The 19,611-nt window shown below is 37.6% G+C and overlaps 1 protein-coding gene across 1 annotated transcript; it reads right to left on the reverse strand.

Moving 5' to 3' along the window:
* Positions 1-925: 925 nt before the first annotated feature.
* kcnj21 (potassium inwardly rectifying channel subfamily J member 21) lies at positions 926-19,462 on the reverse strand. The gene is made up of 4 exons (XM_056762394.1): positions 19,286-19,462; positions 6,818-6,958; positions 5,830-6,706; positions 926-2,133 (listed from the first exon to the last, which is right to left on the reverse strand). The coding sequence occupies exons 2-4, from the start codon at positions 6,893-6,895 to the stop codon at positions 1,802-1,804; spliced, it is 1,287 nt and encodes a 428-aa protein (XP_056618372.1). The 5' UTR covers positions 6,896-6,958; positions 19,286-19,462; the 3' UTR covers positions 926-1,801.
* Positions 19,463-19,611: the final 149 nt, after the last annotated feature.

The following is a 19,611-nucleotide window of genomic DNA, read 5'->3' on the forward strand; positions in this document are numbered from 1 at the left end:
TTGATTATTAATGCATGCAAAATTATGACAAATGTAAAACTGTTCTTTTTGTTGTCACGTCTTAAAATAGCGTACTGAGAACATGGACCTGTAAATGGAATACATTTAACTGTTGATAGTAAGCAGGTGGTATTTACAAGTCATGTTCTGAACATGGAAAATTTGCCAGTATGAAACTCTATCTCTGCTTGCCGTCTGTTTTACTGGGTTTTTTGTTCATGGTATTTTACATGATCTGCTATGTTTGTGCCAATTATCACAGACAAAGCTGGCAAAATAAGCTTTATGGATAATTACCGCCATATAGCCAAGGTTTTTATCCAGGGTTTTTGAAAGGATTTTATTGAATAGGCTGGAATGGTTTGTTTTCTGACAACCAGTTTGGTTTTAAGCCTGGCACAGATGTGTGTATTTTTGTCTTAAAGGAGATTTTAGATTTTTATAGCAGACATTCCACAATTTTTACATGTTTAATTGATGCTTCTAAACCTTTGATTGTGTAAATCATAAAACCTTATTTTACAAGTCACATAATGGAGGAGTTCTCAATTATTTAGTGAGAATCCTGGCTTTTTGGAATGCTTACCAATCAATGTATGTAAAATGGGATATTTGTGTGTCTACGCATTCAGACGGGGTAGTTTTTTGTCTTTCTTTATTTTTAATATAGTATTTTGTCTTTCTTTATTTAAAAAATTTGTATGGATGATCTAGTGAAGTTGTTTAATGATTGTGGAAAATGTTGTATGCCTTCAATAACAGTGATGTTTTACAAACAAGCACAAATGTTAAGATGCAAGATGACATATTGTTTTATACTCTCTTATTTGTGCAAATGAAAACATTTCGCAATGATTACATTGTGTGTTTTATTTGTTGAAAAGTCAAATCAAACTTGTGAGTATCACAAACGTCAGTAAAGAAACATTATTTCCCAGTTAATGTGTGTTATGATGTAGCAAACAGAAGACGTCGCTGTTAGTTTATACTGAAATATGATATTTCGCCATTACAGAACTGATGCTCTATAAATCAGAACCAGAGTTGGAGCCTTGTTCTTCAGATCTAGATGATATAATCACTGTTTTGGGTCTCCGCTTACAATCTCAGACCACAACATATTTCTATTGTACTTAAGATCACCGTTGGCAAGTGTTTTCACCATATACAGAGAATTCACAAGAATTCTACATCTCAGTGTTCCTTATTGCAATTCATTCAACAGCCAGCTGATTCTGTCTTGACTCCAACCCTTGTGTGTATCACAGATAATGTTCATTAATAAGCAAACTGTATATTCAATATGCCCTTCATAGGGAATGAAAGTTCTTTCATTCAACAATGCTAAACAACGCTGCTGTGTAGCTATGAGCACCATTTCATACAATAAATCTCATAATCTATAAATAAATAAATACAAATAATGTATAACGATGATAAACCATAGAAGCAATGATGCAAATTCTGTAGTGTGTGTGTGTGTTAAGCAAACACAGTATAAAGCTGTAAATGTATATTCCTTAATTAAATATATATTGCATTTAGGCTCAAGCCAAAGGAGGTATTTTTACACCTAAAATCTGATTCCGTACTATCATCCAAAACAGATTTTATTAATAGTATCAGCATAGCGTCAATTGCAAATAAGACTTAAAAGCCTATAGAAGTTTAGCAATTCATGTGAAGTTGATGTGATTGAAGCAAGCACAGTAAGTTTTTTTCCTTAGGTCAATGATGCATATTTCAGCGATGTGCAATAATGTATATATTTCAAATCCATCCACACAGGGGCAGCCAAGACTCATTCCTGCCCACATTCAACTTGGTTCACATCACCGTTGCTAACAGTCTCCTCTGCTTCTGTGTTCTCCACGCCCGGCATTTCCTTTGGCCGTTGGGGTTCTACCAAAGTTGCTGGGGGGGAAATAGGGGGGAGTGGGATAGCTTCCCCTTTCTTTGCCAGTTCCGCTAGCTCCCGTGCTGAGCAGGAAGGGGTCGGTGCGGGGTAGGTGTGGTGGAACGTGTCATAATCGACTTCATAGAATCCCTCCTCCAATGAAAGCACAGGGGTAAATCTTTCTCCCCAAAGCACTTCTGAGTTCAGGTATGAGCTGCGGGCCTGACATGTCATTCCTGTGGAAAGGGCAGAGATGATACAGGTGTTAATACAGGTGAAGATCAACACATGAACTGTAGACTAAATATTACTAATGTTTTCAAAGAAAACAATATTTTATATAAAAATCCTATTTATAAATGGCCACTGAATTAGTAATTGCATCTTTAACAGATGCTGTCTACAGAGATAAAACTTTATGACTTTTGATCTTAATATGACCAGTTTCTTATTAGCAACATATAAAGACCACCACCAAAACCCCTTGTGCATTATGAGCCAAGGAACTAGCTGTTCCATCTTATCGCCTGATTTAAAAAATCAATGTCTATTTGTGCTATTGATCTTTGAATGTTACTGCTAGAACAGGAATAAGCTCTACTTTATAAATAAATTAAAATATCATGTTTTCTAAAAACGAAGATATGCGTGCAAATGCACAGTTGAATATTTATTTGCATATTTCTCAAAAATAAAACACAAGCATCTTCATCACTTGCTTATGTGAACCATAAAAAATGCATCAATTACTCCACGGATTACCCACAGTGCACTCAAAAACAACGCGCTCTTTAAATAACTAAAAAATATTGCGCCATTGACTTTAGACCAGGTTTGAGTTGGTCGATGGCGCAGCGCAGAATATTTTTAGTTCCTCAAAATAGTAACGTGCCAACATGCCAACGTATTCCTGAACACACCTCTTTTTAGAACTGCACGCCCATGGGCGCACAAATGAGAGTAAATGCATTTTGCTATTTAAACAACGCGGTGCAGGAAATTTAGAAATGTGTCAGGCTGAAACCATCAAAAACACTTGCGCAGCATTGCGCTGGGTGTACGATATGGCCCCACATCTGAATGTGTTAAAGACAATTGAAAAATGTTACACTTCCTTTATTAGAACACATTGAATATATAGTATGCATGCTGCTGTCCATTTGAAATGTACATGGTAAATATATAAAATCCAGTTAAAAAATTCTGGCATTTTCTGGAAGCTGCATGGGGCGCCATAAGTATTCCGTTAAATAGCAGTTTTTCCTATAAAGTTACACTCTTCCAGTTTTTCTTGTAATTTGATGGATTTTGACTGTTTTTCAATAAATAAATAAAAATCTGTAAATATATATATATATATATCTTTTACAGTGTATCTCATGAACAATAATGTAACATATGATATCTTCCATGTTTTTCCTACATGCCATTGCACCCTGTGCTTTAGACCATGCACTTAGATCGTTAAAATAAAGAATGCATTTTCTCAACAACATTGTAGAATCTATGTAAGTTTATTCAAAGCCTCACTTTTATAGAATACTTAATTTATTAAAGGAAAGCAGTTTGAAAACATTTCTAAGCATCTGAGCGTCATATCGAGCTGGTTCTGCTAAGAGCAGCACCCCGTGGGCAGTTCTGCATTTAATGTGGTACTTAGTTGAAAACATCTTCATTTAAGGGTGTACAGGTTCAAAGCAAGTTATGCTCTATATTGTCTACCTCACAAAATCACTTGACCCTAAGTATGTGTTTACAGTACTGCACTAACAAATGATGTGATTTAAAATCAGAAATGTGCAGAATATAATAATCTTGTCCAGACAAGACTTTCGTTGAACTTTTTATGTGTACCATTGCCTCTACTCCCTCATGTCATTACCCTGATTTTTTTATCACTTCAATCTCTTAAAACTTTTGAGAAGGGCAATATTTAGAAAATCAATAATTCCTCATCATTTTCTAATTTTATTAGGCCTTGAGGTGCAGTCCTGACCCGATTAGTTTGCTGTGGTTTTCTGATAGTAGTTCATTCACTGATAATCTGCTTTTTGTCTAAAAATAGACAGGACAAACCTACATTCAGCTCTAAGTGGGCTGTCCAGGGTTTCAAATGTGAGACGAAAAAGTAAACAGTGTTGAGTAAGTGATCATTGTGGGCCGAATAAAACTCTTCACGGCATCCCACTTCTGGGCAATGATTCACTGTTTGAGAAGTAGGAGACTCTGTGTTTGTGGAGTGTGTGTATTTAGGTTTGTGACAGTGATATTTCAATGGTTATTGTGAATTGCATTTAAGTTCCCTCTATTGTCTTTGGCTCTTTAATTTCCCTGAGGTGGTTGTATTGACAGGACACAGGGTTGTCTTACTAACTCGCAGACATCTCAGGGGTCCTCAGTGTTTCCGCTTGCAGGCTGCAGTATTTTTCGATACTGACACTCAGCACAATGCAAAAGCCAATTAGCGCGGTGTAATTGCGACTGCTGTCACACAAATTCACTGTCAATATAATTAGAGATTCCCATGAAAATTCCACATCAAATATGTGCTGTCAGCATTCTGTTACCAGGGGAACTACGGACAAATCTGGTCATTTTTCATGGTTCCCCCACACTTGTATATACCCCATGATAATGTACGTCACAACCATAACTACTCTGAGAAAATGTTAACCCATTTCCTCCATGTACTGTTCAAAAATGTAGGGTTACTTGAGGGGTTCTCTTGACCTAACCTTACTTCTGGTTAAAGGCTTATGCATAAATGTCTGAAATAGTTGTGGACAAAAATAAAATTGTGCAAACATATTAGTTTCGTTCATTACAAAAATTTAATTTGATAAAAAATTGAAATAAATTCTATTCTAATCTACTTTGCTCTAGTAAGTATATTTCAAGTATATGTTTAGGTATACTTTATGTAGTAGGTATACTCATAGCAACGCACTAGTAATGTACTTGTAAGTATAGAATTTCAATGCTTGGGACTAAATTGGCCCACTTCTTGGTTTATTGAAGTGAACTTTGAAGAACACTTTAAGTGAAACAGTACAGTAAACTTAAAGGAAACAACTAGTTTACAACTGTAAATGCAACTATTTTGCAAGTAACTTTTACTGATAGTTTACTAGTTCAATACTTGTAACACATTTTCTAGTTCATGAAAGTACACTTTAAAGCATACTCTTAGTATACTGGTAAGTTAAGATGCATTCAGATTTAGGATATTTCTATACCTCAACCCGGAAATAATTGTAATGTTTTTATGCTACTAAATCATTAGTAGAACGATTGGTTTAATGCCTAAATACTTTAAACATAACTAAAACTAGATGTTACTCCTGAGTTTGTGGTGGGAAAAATTCCAAATCTGAGAAGACAGCATCATATTTACAGTTAATTATTTATAGAATACATAATATTGTTTCTATATAAACTTTAACATGCACATTTATAAGACTGTATACAAAACTATGTAAAAAGTATATTATATTGGCTATTTAATAAAAAGATTAAACGCAACTACAAGTATACTTCGAATGCTTCATTATACATAAGTAGTTTTGTACATGTAAGTAGGCCAAATATAATACAAAATTAACTAAACTTTACTTATACTGACAGAAGAAGATAAAAAGTACACTTTTGTTTTTTTCTTTAAAAGAAATATGCTAACTGCACTTTTGAATAAACTTAGTTTTGTAAGGGTGGGCAATGGGTACACTGAAGATGATATAGTAAGCTTTGATTCATTTTAAAACATTAAAAATGCAAAACACAAAAACAGTAAGTGACCCTAAACTTTTGAACAGTAATTGGGCAAAATTCGTAACAGCTTATATAAAGAAATAACATCACCACAAGCCAGGCAAATACAGTTTTTGCTTCTCTGGACAAAACTATCTTTCTTATTCTCTGAGATCTCCCCTCACCTGTAGCCTCCACCATTCCCTCCAGGATGACCACTATCTCAAACTCCTCTCGTGCTAGTTGATCCTGAGAGATCTCCCAGAAAGGGCTGTTCTTGTTGAATTCATGACAAATGATCAGCGGTGACACCAGGAACAGCCGATCGTCCCCCGTGTCAAACCCCACGTTGATGTCTGTTTGGTTCAGAGGGATGAACTCTCCCTCCTTGGTCTGCTTGGAGCGGATCAGCTTGGCCCTAATGGACGCCTCCACTATGTGCGAGTTACGCAAGTCACCGACTCGGAACATCAAACACAACTTGCTATCCCGCACGGATATCACAGCTCTGTTGGAGAACATCAGCGTTTCGGCACGTTTGTTTGGCTGTGAGATTTTCACGAACATACAGCCCACCATGAATGCATTGACAATGGAGCCCAAGATGGCCTGCACCAACAACAGGATGATTCCTTCTGGACATTTATCCGTAATGACACGGTACCCATAACCAATGGTGGTTTCAGTCTCGATGGAAAAAAGGAATGCAGAGACAAAACCGTTCAGGTTATTCACGCAAGGCGTCCAGTCACTGTCGTCGGTATGGTCCAGGTCTCCACGGACGTATGCGATGAGCCACCAAATGAGACCAAAGAAGACCCAAGTGGTAGTGTAGACCAGTGTGAACACCAAAAGATTCAAACGCCACCTTAAATCCACGAGCGTGGTGAAGATGTCTGTAAAGTAGCGGTAGGTTTCCCTTACGTTTCCGTGGTGGACGTTGCACTTGCCGTCCTTTTCCACGTAGCGCTGGCGGCATTTCTTTAATGCCGCTCCTACGGGTTTGAAGGAGTCTCCTCCCCCCACCACTCCACCAACAACCATCGTACGGTCTGTTGGGATCTGACAGTGTGTTTGGGTACACGAATGGAAAAAAAGACAAATCAAAGGAGTTTAATGATAGAGAGGACTTTAATGAATGTGGAGTAAATGTGATTAATGTGAAGATCGTACCTTGTCATTGGGATCAGCCCATTTTTTGGGCAGCTTGATGCCCTGTTTTTCCACATCCTGGCCCTTGAAACTACTCATGGCCTGCAATGCTGAAGTCTAGGATGCCCGCTCCGATCCAACACAGCAGCTGGAGCTCTCAAGCTATTAAAAGCAAACATATAAACACTAGAAAGTCATATAAAGACTAGTAAGTCAAAACAATAACAGAGAACAAATTATTACAGCTGTTTACCCCCCCCCCCTAAAAAAACCTTTCCATAAGTGGGACCTTGGAAGCACATAATAAGTGTAGATTAGTGAATTATGTTAGATGGTCAATTGTGAGTTTCCTGCATCTTTTGTTTAATTGAAAATCATATTTACAGAAGAAATTCAGATCTCACAAACCAACGCCATTTTTAATATACATTAAAAGAGATGGTTCTTAATGAGAAAAATGTTGATCTTGCAGTTCAAATAATTGCTCAGACAAAGAAGGTCCAGGTGTCAAAGAATTAACTTTATTTGTTCAAGTAAAACAAAGTGAGATGTCCCAAGTCATTCCAAAAACATCTGAAAACCAGGTGTCTTCCAGCCTGTAGTTATACTGAAACTGCTCAGAGGTGTTTCCTTTCGAAACCAATCAAGTAAATTTCCGCTATCTCTTATTTTTTATTATCCAATTGTTCTTGTCTGCCACCATTATTTCTAGGTAACAAGGTTTGTATCTAATGGTGGAATTTCAACCTTTACTCAGTTTTTAAAAATAAGTTACCCTATAAAGTATCACAAGTTTGACATATGACATTATCAAATTTGTTGTATCTGGGTCAGGCCTTTAAAATATCACTGGATTTTGTATTGCTGAAATCTGTCGTTCCACACTTGATGAAAATGATTATAATACTTCATAAAAACAATTATTGCATAAGTATGTTGAATAAGTATGCTGGTTCTGTCATTATTTGCATATACTCATCTGGGTAAGTGCGATTCCAGAGTTTTACTATGACAACTATGTTACAAACATTCCTATGAATACTTCTTCATAACCGGGGTGTATCACAGCCCCATAGGATACAGATTATAATCAAAATTATACACAATAATCTCCCCAAAATGAAAATTGTATTCTTAAAATGAACATTCATTCACATTATTTTCTGTAGAACACATGAAATAATATTTTATAGAATGTCGATAACCAAATTTCATTGGTCCCCGTTGACTTCCATTGTATGGACACAAAACCTTGAGACATTTCTCAAATACAAGTTTCAAATGACAGAATTTATATTATGGTGCAAACAATCCCTTTAAGCCAACATGCAGGTCTAAGCTGGTCTTTTCAGTCAGTTTCACTATGAGCATTCTGCATGCAAAAAACTATAATACTCCATTTCAGATACAATATTCAAATGGTCCAAATACATCTTTTAAACAAATTGCACATTGTGCAGTATAAGCCACATCTTCCACTTTATTGATCCTGTTCATTGATCGCTGAACTTCACATCTGTTGACACAAGTTGGTCATTAGCTCTGAATCCCCAAGGACACTACGACTCTTCCTTTCAGCTCAAGCATTACACAACACTACAGACAGCAGGTGTGGGTGTCTGTGACTTCTTATAACACACATGTGAAAGGAATATTAATGAAGCCCGTCCTGTAGGGAGCACAGAGCGAGGCAGTCTGAGGCAGATTCGGGCAGACGGCACCCACAAGGAGATCTGATGATCTGATCACTCATACACGAATGAACTGATTCAGAGTGAGAGAGAGAGGGGGGAGGGAGAGAGAGGAAAAGAGTGAGATAAACAAAATGATAGATAACTAGTTTCAAACAGTTTTTGGCCACAATTGAGTAAAAATCTTTTATACATTTCTTTGTTCTGTTGAACACAAAAGACAGGACATGTAGGACAGCAAACAGTTCTGGTGCACTTTTGATTACCATTGTAATTTTTTCTATGGTAGTCAATTATGGGCGAGAACTGTTTGGTTACAAGAATTCTTCCAAATATCGTTCTCTGTACTCATCAGAAATGAAATGTATACAGATTTGGAACAACTTGAGGGTAATGTAACTTGAGTAGTGTAAATGGTGACAGAATTTATATTTTTGGGTCACTGTTCCTTGAAGCACCATTTGTAGCAGGAACATGAACACTTTTTTTTAACTTGACTTTTCATGACTTACTAAGTAATATATTTCTCAATTGCTACACTTTTAATGTTAGAAATGTATAAAGTCATTCATACAGCCCCACTCCCTTTTCATACAAGTATTTAATTAGTCAATAATTTGGGATAAAACATTAAATAGGTTTTATTCTGACTTCATAAATTAAATCCATTCAGCTTTTATTCAAACAGTGTTTTCAAGATTCATTTGATCAAATGTAGGTGCTCTCTTGAAAATAAACCCATGTCCATGACCCAGGCTTTGGTAACTCCATACCAGTTGAGTAGAAATGTTGGCCCATATTGATAAGATAGCATCTTGCAGTTGATGGAGATTTGTGGGATGCACGCAGCTCCCGTTCCACCACATCCCAAAGATGCTCTATTGGGTTGAGATCTGGTGACTGCGGGGGCCATGTTAGTACAGTGAACTCATAGACATGTTCAAGAAACCAATTTGAAATGATTCGAGCTTTGTGACATGGTGCATTATCCTGCTGGAAGTAGCCATCAGAGGATGGGTACATGGTGGTCATAAAGGGATGGACATGCTCAGGTAGGCCGTGGCATTTAAACGATGCCCAATTGCCACTACGGGGCCTAAAGTGTTCCAAGAAAACATCCCCCACACCATTACACCACCACCATAATTGCATTAATGAGAAATTGAACAGGTGTTCCTAATAATACTTTATGTGAGTGTATAATGCATTTTACCATTAAATGTACATCTCCTCTCCATTTAACACATTCACAAATTTGTGTTTTTTCTTAAATCAATGGAGAAAATGAAAAAAGTTTGCAGGTTCCGGACTCTTTCATCTCCATTACACAGTCAAGCAGCCCCGGCCACAACTGCAGCACTGTCACGCTGCCTAAACCGTAGTGTCAGTTCGAGCTGGAACACTGGATTGCAGCAGGGGTCAGTGTAAAATGTCACCAACTGTGGAGAACAGCAGGAGTGGACTCTTGCTCCTCTGTGTGTCTCACTGAGATGGAACAGAGTGTAGACCCTTACAAGCCATCTGGGACTGAAGTACTCTGGCACTATTTGATTACGGTTTCATTATCTCATATGACTCCTGAGAGCTTCTTTTAACTCCCCATACCAAGCCTTATTACAGATATCACTTATCACAAAATAAAAAGATTTGATGATTTATTTATGTACTGTGGTGGCCAAATGTGATGACTTCAACTCGAATCTTCAGTTTACACATTAAGCCCTCCAGTGCAACATGCATAAAAAAATGTAATGCACCTTTAATACATGACATTGGACAGGCACTACTGTATAAATATTTTGGGCAATATATTTACTAGGCACTTGAAACGGTGATAAAATCAAGGTTATCAATTTTTTTTAACATTTGCCTAAAGACCTATATTATACTGTTGTATTCCTTAAAAGTAAATATGAACTTTTTTGCAGTATTTGAGATCTGAAATAATACAGTATTTTTGACCTGTTTCTCCAGTTTCATGCTCTGCAAATAAATGCAAATAGACAACTTTTTATTAGGACTTTTGGTACAGCTGGACACATTTGAGCTGAACACTTCCTAACCCAAACCAAAGACAGGGGTACAGTCATCTCAGAACAGGAAAAAGGCCCTTCCAGAACTACTGCAACATAGAAAACAAAATTCTTTAATATGGTATTGTATGATATACCATCAATATTTGTTGTGATTGTAATTCCTGGGATAGATAAACATGTTTATTAGACGGGGGCATCTCAATATACATTATCCGTGTTTGTTGGATAAGTTAGCTGGTGATAAAAAATTCAGCAACATCTCGACTACAGCAATGAGTTGAGAGCACTTCTGTATGCATTTTATAGCGCATTGTAATGGTAGGGGTGGTTATTTAATGGCCCAAAAAGAAAAGATCTCACCCCGATACTAATAATGATGTTCGCCTCAAAAAGAGTGCAGAACACAAACATCTTTATTAGAATAGACTTATGCACGCAGGGTGATCACGTATGTCCGCCAAAGTCACTAAGTCACTTCGGCTAAGTCACTTTGGCTAAGTCACTTTGGCTAAGTCACGGCTAAGTCACTTCGGCTCTCCTAGGGTTGAGGGAATTTGTCATTAAGTGATTACTAAAAAATCTTCAATTTCACCAAACTGACAACAGTACAGCTCAGCATTGTTAAAGGAATCATGAAATGAGTTAAATGGGCCTCGTCAAAAACAGCTATGCTCACAGCAACAAATTTTGGAGCATATCTCTTTAAATGATAATGAGTTACAGCGCACCCCACCACCCTTCTGTCCATCATGTCAACACACCTGTAAAGTGCCATGGCAATGGTTTACCTAATTATGTTTCCTGAACTCCTCTTCGGCTAGTTTCGTTTTAAACGTCTCAAATTATTTGTCCGGAGTCAACAAACAGTGCATCCTTATGCGCTCGTGTTGGCATGTATGCTTGCCTAAAATCGACGGAATGCGCACCTCCAGATCTAAGCTGCATTACGTGGATTTTACCGCTTGTCGTTGACAAGTTATAATGTTACACGCACAACGTGAGAGCATAAGTAGTATGCTGTGACAGATTTTTCAGCCTAAGGATGAATGATTTGAGACGTTTAAAACAAAACTTACCTCAGTGTTCTCATTGTTCATTAGCAAAAAATTGCGTGTGGCATCTGAATATATTTCACACACAATGTATTAACACTTATACAACTAAACTCCAAGTGCCCATTTTCCAAATAACATAAATATAGAGTAAGTTTATCACTGGCTTTGAATGTTCTATTTAGCCCATGACTGACATAGCTCCCATCGCTATCATATGCTAACGTTATCCTATATATACGGTACATGTACTTCAATTCAGACTGTTGATAAAAATTACTTACATCGGCAGCTTTGTCTTGTTCAGTTGGTCTCGATCCCTCTTGAGGAACAACTTAATCCTGCTTTTACTGTCCCAGATTGATAAAGCACTCCGGCTTGAATCAAGCAGGTTTTTTCATGGTTTCTGAGGGATTTCCACTAATAGTGAAGAAAACCTCTCCTGTCTCGTCCGAGGTTAGGTCTCTGTGCAGCGACTACATTGCATGTTGTCCACGAACTTTAGCCATAACGTCACGTACAACGCTGTCGCTTCTGAAAACAACAATGGCTTCAGCGCTATAGGTGGAATTGTGTAGATAAGGGGCAGTAATATTATAATAAGAGCCGCGTCTATGTCACATCAGGAGGGAAAACTGAACATGCTTGCAGAGAAAAGCTTACCAAAACAAAGTTTCTTGCATCTTCTTTTTCACGTTTTCTTGGTTGCTAGATGCACCGGGGACCAGATTATTGCAGTTACACACAATTTTTTTTTACTTTTGGCCAATGGCTCCCTTAAGTGCCTCTGTGATCAAGTAAGTGCAAAAGTATTTTTTCATATTTGTGAATGTAGCTTTAAACGGATAGCCTGAAGCCTTTCCCCTTTTTGGTTGTAGATGTATGATAGTGTTTGTATAATTTGACCATAATCCGACGTGCATCTTTAGTTATAACAGTCATTGTTTCCTTAGGGACGATACGTTTGCCGGATGTAACTGAGCAGGCTGAGACAAAACACGGAAGCGATCGTGCCTATCGAGTCTATTCACCTTTAAAAAGGACCACCACAGAAACAGAACACAACCGAAAAGATGAACATGGCTATTATTGCGGTCCACATTCTATTAGCTGAATGATATACTCCAGACAGCACTTTGAGAGAAATTGAGAAGATATAAAAATGGCTCCAATGCCAAAATAGATTAGACAGTGCTCAAGAAAAGATCTCGCACGACGATTTTGACTGATCTCTGTACAGACTCTGACCTTCACACAACCCTCATCCACATTACATACATGGAATTCACCGCTTTACTTCACCTATTTTATAATCTACAATCAGTTCTGAGCTGATACTACCTCAAGGACAAAGAAAGCTATTTCACTTATAACCCGTCTTGGCAGTAGGGGCTCTGGAGTTTTAGTGTCCGCTCTCACGATTTACATAATCACCTTTTCAACAATTTTTACATATTCTTTCAGAGATATACTGGATCATCACCGCCATTGAAGACTAGAGGGTTTACCTTACCTTTTAGATGGTGACTGTGGTGTAACTCTATCATGGTCAGGTTAGTACATACAACCGCTGATGTGATTCTTCAACCTTTACTAATGCTGACATATGGAAAGACCTGAAGGCTGTCTGGCCCGTAAATTGGATTTAGTAACCTTTGATATGTTATACGGCTATACGCTGTACCACAAAGGAGACAGACTGTAATAGTCTAACATTTTCATTATTGTCTCAAATCTGTACAGAATTTAAGGGTAGCTAATGATGGACATTCAGCGAAGATTGTCTTCTCATAGCCTTATATTTATCTGTAAAAAGGGATAGTTCACCGAAAAATATAAATTCTGTGCATTCTATTCTATCTTTCACCCATACAGTATGTGGTTTAAACCTGTATGTGACTGTTTCTTCTGTGGAACACAAATTAAGATATTCTGAGAAATCGCTCAGTGGTTTTGTGCCCATACAATGGAAGTAAATGGGGTCCAATGTTGATTAGTTACCAACGTTCTTCAAAATATCTTCTTTTGTGTTGTGTAAGAAAGTAAGTCATACAGGTTCAGAATAACATTTTTAAGAACAAAACGCTTGGAAATCTTTTTGGACATCTTGTTGTACAAATACCGAAACAACAATACTATGCTCACTAAAAACTTTACAAAATGATAAAACAAAGCTTTAGGGTGAATATATAATATAGATGGGCTCTCATTATGCACTTGTGAATATACAAAACCCTTTTATCAGCAACAGAGGGCATCTTCATCTCCAGTGAGAAAATCGCTTTGTTGCGTCTGGCAGTCATCTCTTCTCTGCTCAGAACAACAGATACACACAGATGAGTGGAGAAGTGAGCCATCCAGAACGTCCCAAAAATAGATCTGCATTTTCAAAGGTTTTAGTCAACGGATTCTATTCCATTAGGGTGCTTATACAAAGCAGGTGAGAGTTTGGGCAACATTATATTGCATCCTTCCAAAACAACACAGGGATGTTGCTTTCTCTTCCCAAATCTGGCCCCTTTGGAGAGTTACTTGAAAATTTGAGAATTTTTCAAAGTTGACCGTTCCTTTGGGAATGGACAGTCCTCTGGGAATAGCACTTGTTCTGCTTCATTTTGGGTTTAATTACAGCCTAAGGGTTATATTTTATGTCTGTGTTTTGTCTCAGACTTTGTCTTTAATTTCATTACATTAATGAAGCTCTATGGGTCTCTTATAGCCTGAGTAACGTTCATTGCAAGCTTGTCTCCGTCCGTATGCTTATTAACTCATACGGTGTGATATAAAATTATATTGCCATGGTTTCTTTAACGGGTCCAGTAAATGGAATGATGGCAGATATGCCATCAAATGAGGATAAGTGATTTCATGCTATAAATTGTCAGCAAACGGTTTTACTTTGAAGAATATAAAAAACTGTTTTGTCACCCATCCTCTACCTCATAACAGGACCTTTTTTACACTATAATAGATACTTTAGTTTAACCCAGGAGCTTAGAAAGATTTAGCACCACCTTTTTTGTATGAATTCTTGAGCAGGTTGTAGTGGAGTAGGCGGGGCGAGACCGTGGTTCGTTTGCCGGTTCGCTCCGGCGGCCTACCTAACATGTGTCCGGGCCCGGTCCTCTCTCTTCGATGGTCGGTCGCTCGTTCTCTTATATTCTCCTGATCTCCTACATGATTCGAGCCCGGTGTGCGCACAGCTGGCACTCATTCATAATTACTCACCGGTCTCGAACCACGGTCTCGCCCCGCCTACTCCACTACACAGGTTAACACGTGGCATTGTAAAACAATGTACTGTTATGAGTTTTTAAACAAAGAAAAGAAACAACAAATCATAAACTGCCTCAGTGCTTACCTTATAATATATTTATACAATCTTACTTCATAACTATGCAAATTAGAACATTAACCCAAGGCTTACAAATGTTCATGAAATCCAAATCCTAACCATACAGTATAATTTACCAACTCAGTAAAGAAGTGTTAAACAAGATAACCTTGGACAGGAGGACAGCGGTAACACAGGAACTTTACCGATACGTCATGCAGGGAAACAGGTAAAACATCAAAGCTTTCACTCAGCAAACCCATTACACTCAGTCTCCTGAGTGTAAACTGTTAGACCTTGTGTTGACATAATGAGTTACGTAACATACCTCAATGCAAATATATGTCTAGACCTCGTTGTATTGCAGTCCTGATCTCGGCTTTGATTAATGCATGACACAACGCTTGGGATTCTTTCAAGTGCTCTGCATCAGAGGAAACATCCAGACAAAAAACTAAATGTATATTGATAGGTCTAATCTTTATCTTAATGTCATGTCATAATTTAGTCATGTTGCTTTAAACTATACTGGTTTGAGTGGAGTAATGCTTTAAAGGGGTCAAATGACAGTGCTAAAACTAACATTATGGTTTGTTTCTGGAAAATGAAGATGATCAAGCCGATACATCAACTTCGCCAGCGTGACTTGAGCAGGATGTAAAGCATTGGTAATGTTTTAAAAATATATTTTATGTTGAATAGTTAAAAACTATAGCTAAATGTTTTACCTTATAATTATATACAACATTATAAAGATTTGCCATTTGTGATCAACCAGTGTAACAATGTCTCATCGCGACTCAACACAAACAATGCACCCTATTATAAACCATCATTTGTTGCCTCTAGTAGGTACATAATTACGGAGTATTTGGACTTATGTTGTCTTTTTACACAAACACACAACAAACTCAACTCGCGTTGGTCCGCAACAAAGTCTTTTACAATGAAAATATACTTACAGGCTGCGAATCTGAAGTGCCAGACTGTCATGCAAAATTTGTAATGGTTGGAATTGCCCTACTTTTTGACCAAATCTTTTGTGCACAGTCGGCCTTGATCTCTCCCAGGTTCATGAAGCAATCATCTACGAAATTTGCGCTACACACACTTGAATATTCGGATTGTACTGTTCTGGAACAGTATTGTAAATAAAATGTAACCAATTGTTTTTAGTTGTCTCATCTTTTGGAAGGGCAAAGAAAGAGGCTTTCACACAGCGTCTCCGCGACATGAATGCGGCGGCGACAATACAATGAGATTTACAAGTACCCCCACCTTACCTGGTTAAACACTTGGGTGGTCTTAGTCAAGTCATACTACTAAATGACGTACAGGGTGTGGTTGCACAAGGCGTTTCAGGCAGGTCTAGGTGAGCATTTGCTTTTAGATGGAATGCATCCTTTGTTCCAATACTTAAATTTTTTCAATTTTTCGTGTCTAATACATGCATGGGCAACTTATAACCAGTGTTGGTTGTAACTAGTTACTAAGTAATTAGTTAATGTAATTTAATTACTTTCCCCTTGAAAAAGTCAAGTAAAGGATTACTAATTTAATTACGGTTACTTTTGATGTAATTAAACTAAATATTTTGTGTTATATATGGTGTGCAATAGTGGAATTGACATCAAAATTCAAAGTATAACTTTAAAATCTATGCATTAATCTATTATTCTTACATTTGTAATACTTTGGTCAGTTAATAACACTACTTTATGTAGTTTTATATTATTTATTTGAATGAATTAAATAAGCCGTTTCATATCTATCCTTGAATGGCTTAACTAATCAATGTTGATGTAGGATATAGAAAGTAATTAGTAATAAGTAACTAAATGCTTTTTGGAGAGAGTAAAAATGTACAGTAATCTAGTAACACTATTGAATACCCAATTAGTAACTAGTAATTAATTACTTTTTCAGAGTAATTTACCCAACACCACTTATAACACACCAAAGACACAGAAAAACATGTGATCACGCCATGACCCCTTTACATTTATGCATTTGGGAGACCAAAGCGACTTTTATCCAAAGCGACTTATGCATTATCCTATAAATTTATACATAGGTATGTGCAATCCCCTGGGATCGAAACCACAACCACGCATTGTTACCGCAATGCTCTGGAGCTACAGGCATGGGCGCCGTAAAGGGGTGGAAGGTTAGGACGATTCTAAGGGCCCAGCCTGATTTAGGGCCCAGAAGAGCACACCCCGTTTTTATTTTCCTATTTCTTTTCTCTTTTTTATACATACATTAAATGTGCTAGGGGTCCTCGTGCACGAAATGTGTATTTTGTCCGTTTTGACCATAGATTTAATATTTTAAAAACAAATAATGTATTTACTGTTTCAGTCACACCCCTCCCTGCTCCCTCTCACAATGGTTCATTCCACCTGCGCTGTCCGAGCTACGATCGCTAGTGTAGCGTCTCTTGCTTATTGGACTTGTTATGATGCAGCGCAGACAGTGACACACGCAGACATGTCACATCAACAGTCAGGGAATCAAAAATGTTAAGAAAAGAAGGAAAGAGAAGACAGAGAACGCCAAAGTCGACAGTATGTCACACAGTTTTTCAAAAAGATGGTAGCTTGACCTATTCCTGTATTCCAAAACTTATTTTTGTTGCTACATGACCTGCTTTTATCTAGCTATCTTAGTAAAATATTTACTGAATTATGAACACAGAATCAGCGGCTGCTGCACACCCACGTCCTCCTTCCCCGACGTCCCCGTCTTAATCAGCCGAACAAGGTGAGCCTGAGCGCGAAACTTCGCGAAGATTTTAGCCTCTAAACACGTCTTATCTACTGTATTCGCCACATGATGATAACTTTGCAAAACAAAAAGTAATCTACACGCTTCAAAAATGACAAAATCAGTTTGTGTCGTGTGTTCTGTGAAGTGACAGTGCTGCTGCTACGATAGATGCTGTCAAACTTGACGTTCTTAATATGAATAAAATGCCCAAGAAAAAAAATATATAAAATTGAATAAAACGTGTCTCTACTGTAGCTGATGTTTCCTGATTGAGCAGTTTGACCCAGCTGAAGCTTGTTCATGTAAAGTATATGTCAATATGTGTACATAATGTTCTGTTGTGCTTGCAAATGCAATTGAGATAATAAATGTTCTCCCTTTTATGTAAACAAGTACATATTTCTATATTTTTTTCTTGTTTTTGTAGGCTTTGTACTCATCTTTAAACATTTTAACTATGCAATGTGCTAATTATCTTTTTTTAAGTATACAGGGCATGTTTATTGGGTTAAATTTTATCTGTAAAAAATGTAGGGGGCCCAGAAATTTTGGTTTCCACAGGGCCCAGAATTTCTGGCGGCACCCCTGGCTACAGGAAAGCTTTAACTTTAGCTTTTAAGTTAGGAAAGGACAGGATCATTAAAATTACATGTACAATTAATGCAGAGTTGTTCATTATTTCTGTAAACAGGCATACATCAGTACCCATGTGAAGGGTTTTCTAAAAGAAAAGCATCCTTTACATGGACATATAGTGTATTTTGTCATTGGATTTGGAACTACTATTGCAAGTAAATTATAACAGAAATTTGTATATTGTGGGTGAACTATCACTTTGAAAACGTTATATTGTAGTCCTACGTTAAAATAAATTACATAATACAAATAATGGCTTTTGATTTTTTATCCTGCATTTCCATACCCAGAAAAGCATCTCATGAAGCCTTTAGGTGAAACTGAACGTTGGCTGAAAGTTGTTTACCAGTGCAACAATGTTCTTCTAGCAATTCAAACAAATGCAATTGCACTGACTACAAAATATACTTGGTCGGGCGAGACTTCGCCTTTTAAAAACATTAATATGAATAAGAGGGTTTGTTGAGCACACATGTGCCCGAAGCTTTTACTCAACGCTTCTTGTCTAGAATGATGATTTATTCAATTGGCTTAAAGAAGCACGGCCAGCTACTGTATTGCCATGAAAACCGCGTTCAGGCTTTTGTCTCAATACATCATTCATGCATGTCAATTATTTAGACGCATGTCGTTCCGACACTGAAAACCACGACGTTTTCGCGACAACCATAAATCATATAGCACCCTAGTACAGAAGTGGAGAAACCGATAAACATAACGGGAACTCTTGGATACGGACACAACACGAACATAGTTTAAATAATTCGTGAAAACTTTAAAATTGGAAAAAACATTATTCTTCGTATATAACTGGATGCCAATTCTGAACGAAAATATAGATTTCATACCCCTGAATTGAGAATCAGCCAAAGCGCGTCCGTCTGCAAATTGTCCAAATCTTGAATTCAGCATACAAAATCGTTCACGACATATTAACAATTACTAAAAAAAAATGTAAGGAGTAAACTCACAAGTGTAGTTTAAGTGAGTTCTTTGCCTCGGTTCGCAGTCGGTTTCCAATACCGGCTCATTTAAAGAGAAGCGCGCACCAAGCTTTGGTTATTGTCTCCACGCGCACAAACAAACAATATGACTGGCCGGTCTTTAGAGTAAAACCATGTCCCACGAAGTCAGATGAACTGGGAAGTGTATCGCCCGAAGCTATGTTGGGTTTTTCTCTCCGATGAAACCTTTCCAAGCGACTGGACGCTTCCGAAACGCAAGGAGCAACAAAGCACATCAAATAAAGGTGCGCTGGTGGTTACGCTCTCCGATAGCGTCAGGCTCGCGCACGAGG

The sequence above is a fragment of the Triplophysa dalaica genome, chromosome 12 (assembly GCF_015846415.1).
Source record: "Triplophysa dalaica isolate WHDGS20190420 chromosome 12, ASM1584641v1, whole genome shotgun sequence".
NCBI lineage: Eukaryota > Metazoa > Chordata > Actinopteri > Cypriniformes > Nemacheilidae > Triplophysa > Triplophysa dalaica.

Bases quoted from the DNA above. Each gene is read 5' to 3' on its own strand.
- kcnj21 (XM_056762394.1), bottom strand. From the start codon at position 6,895: ATGAGTAGTTTCAAGGGCCAGGATGTGGAAAAACAGGGCATCAAGCTG. The intron at 6,707-6,817 runs GTACGATCTTCA...ACACACTGTCAG, and splicing joins GGGCTGATCCCAATGACAAG to ATCCCAACAGACCGTACGAT. The intron at 2,134-5,829 runs GTGAGGGGAGAT...CCCTTTCCACAG, and splicing joins GGGAATGGTGGAGGCTACAG to GAATGACATGTCAGGCCCGC.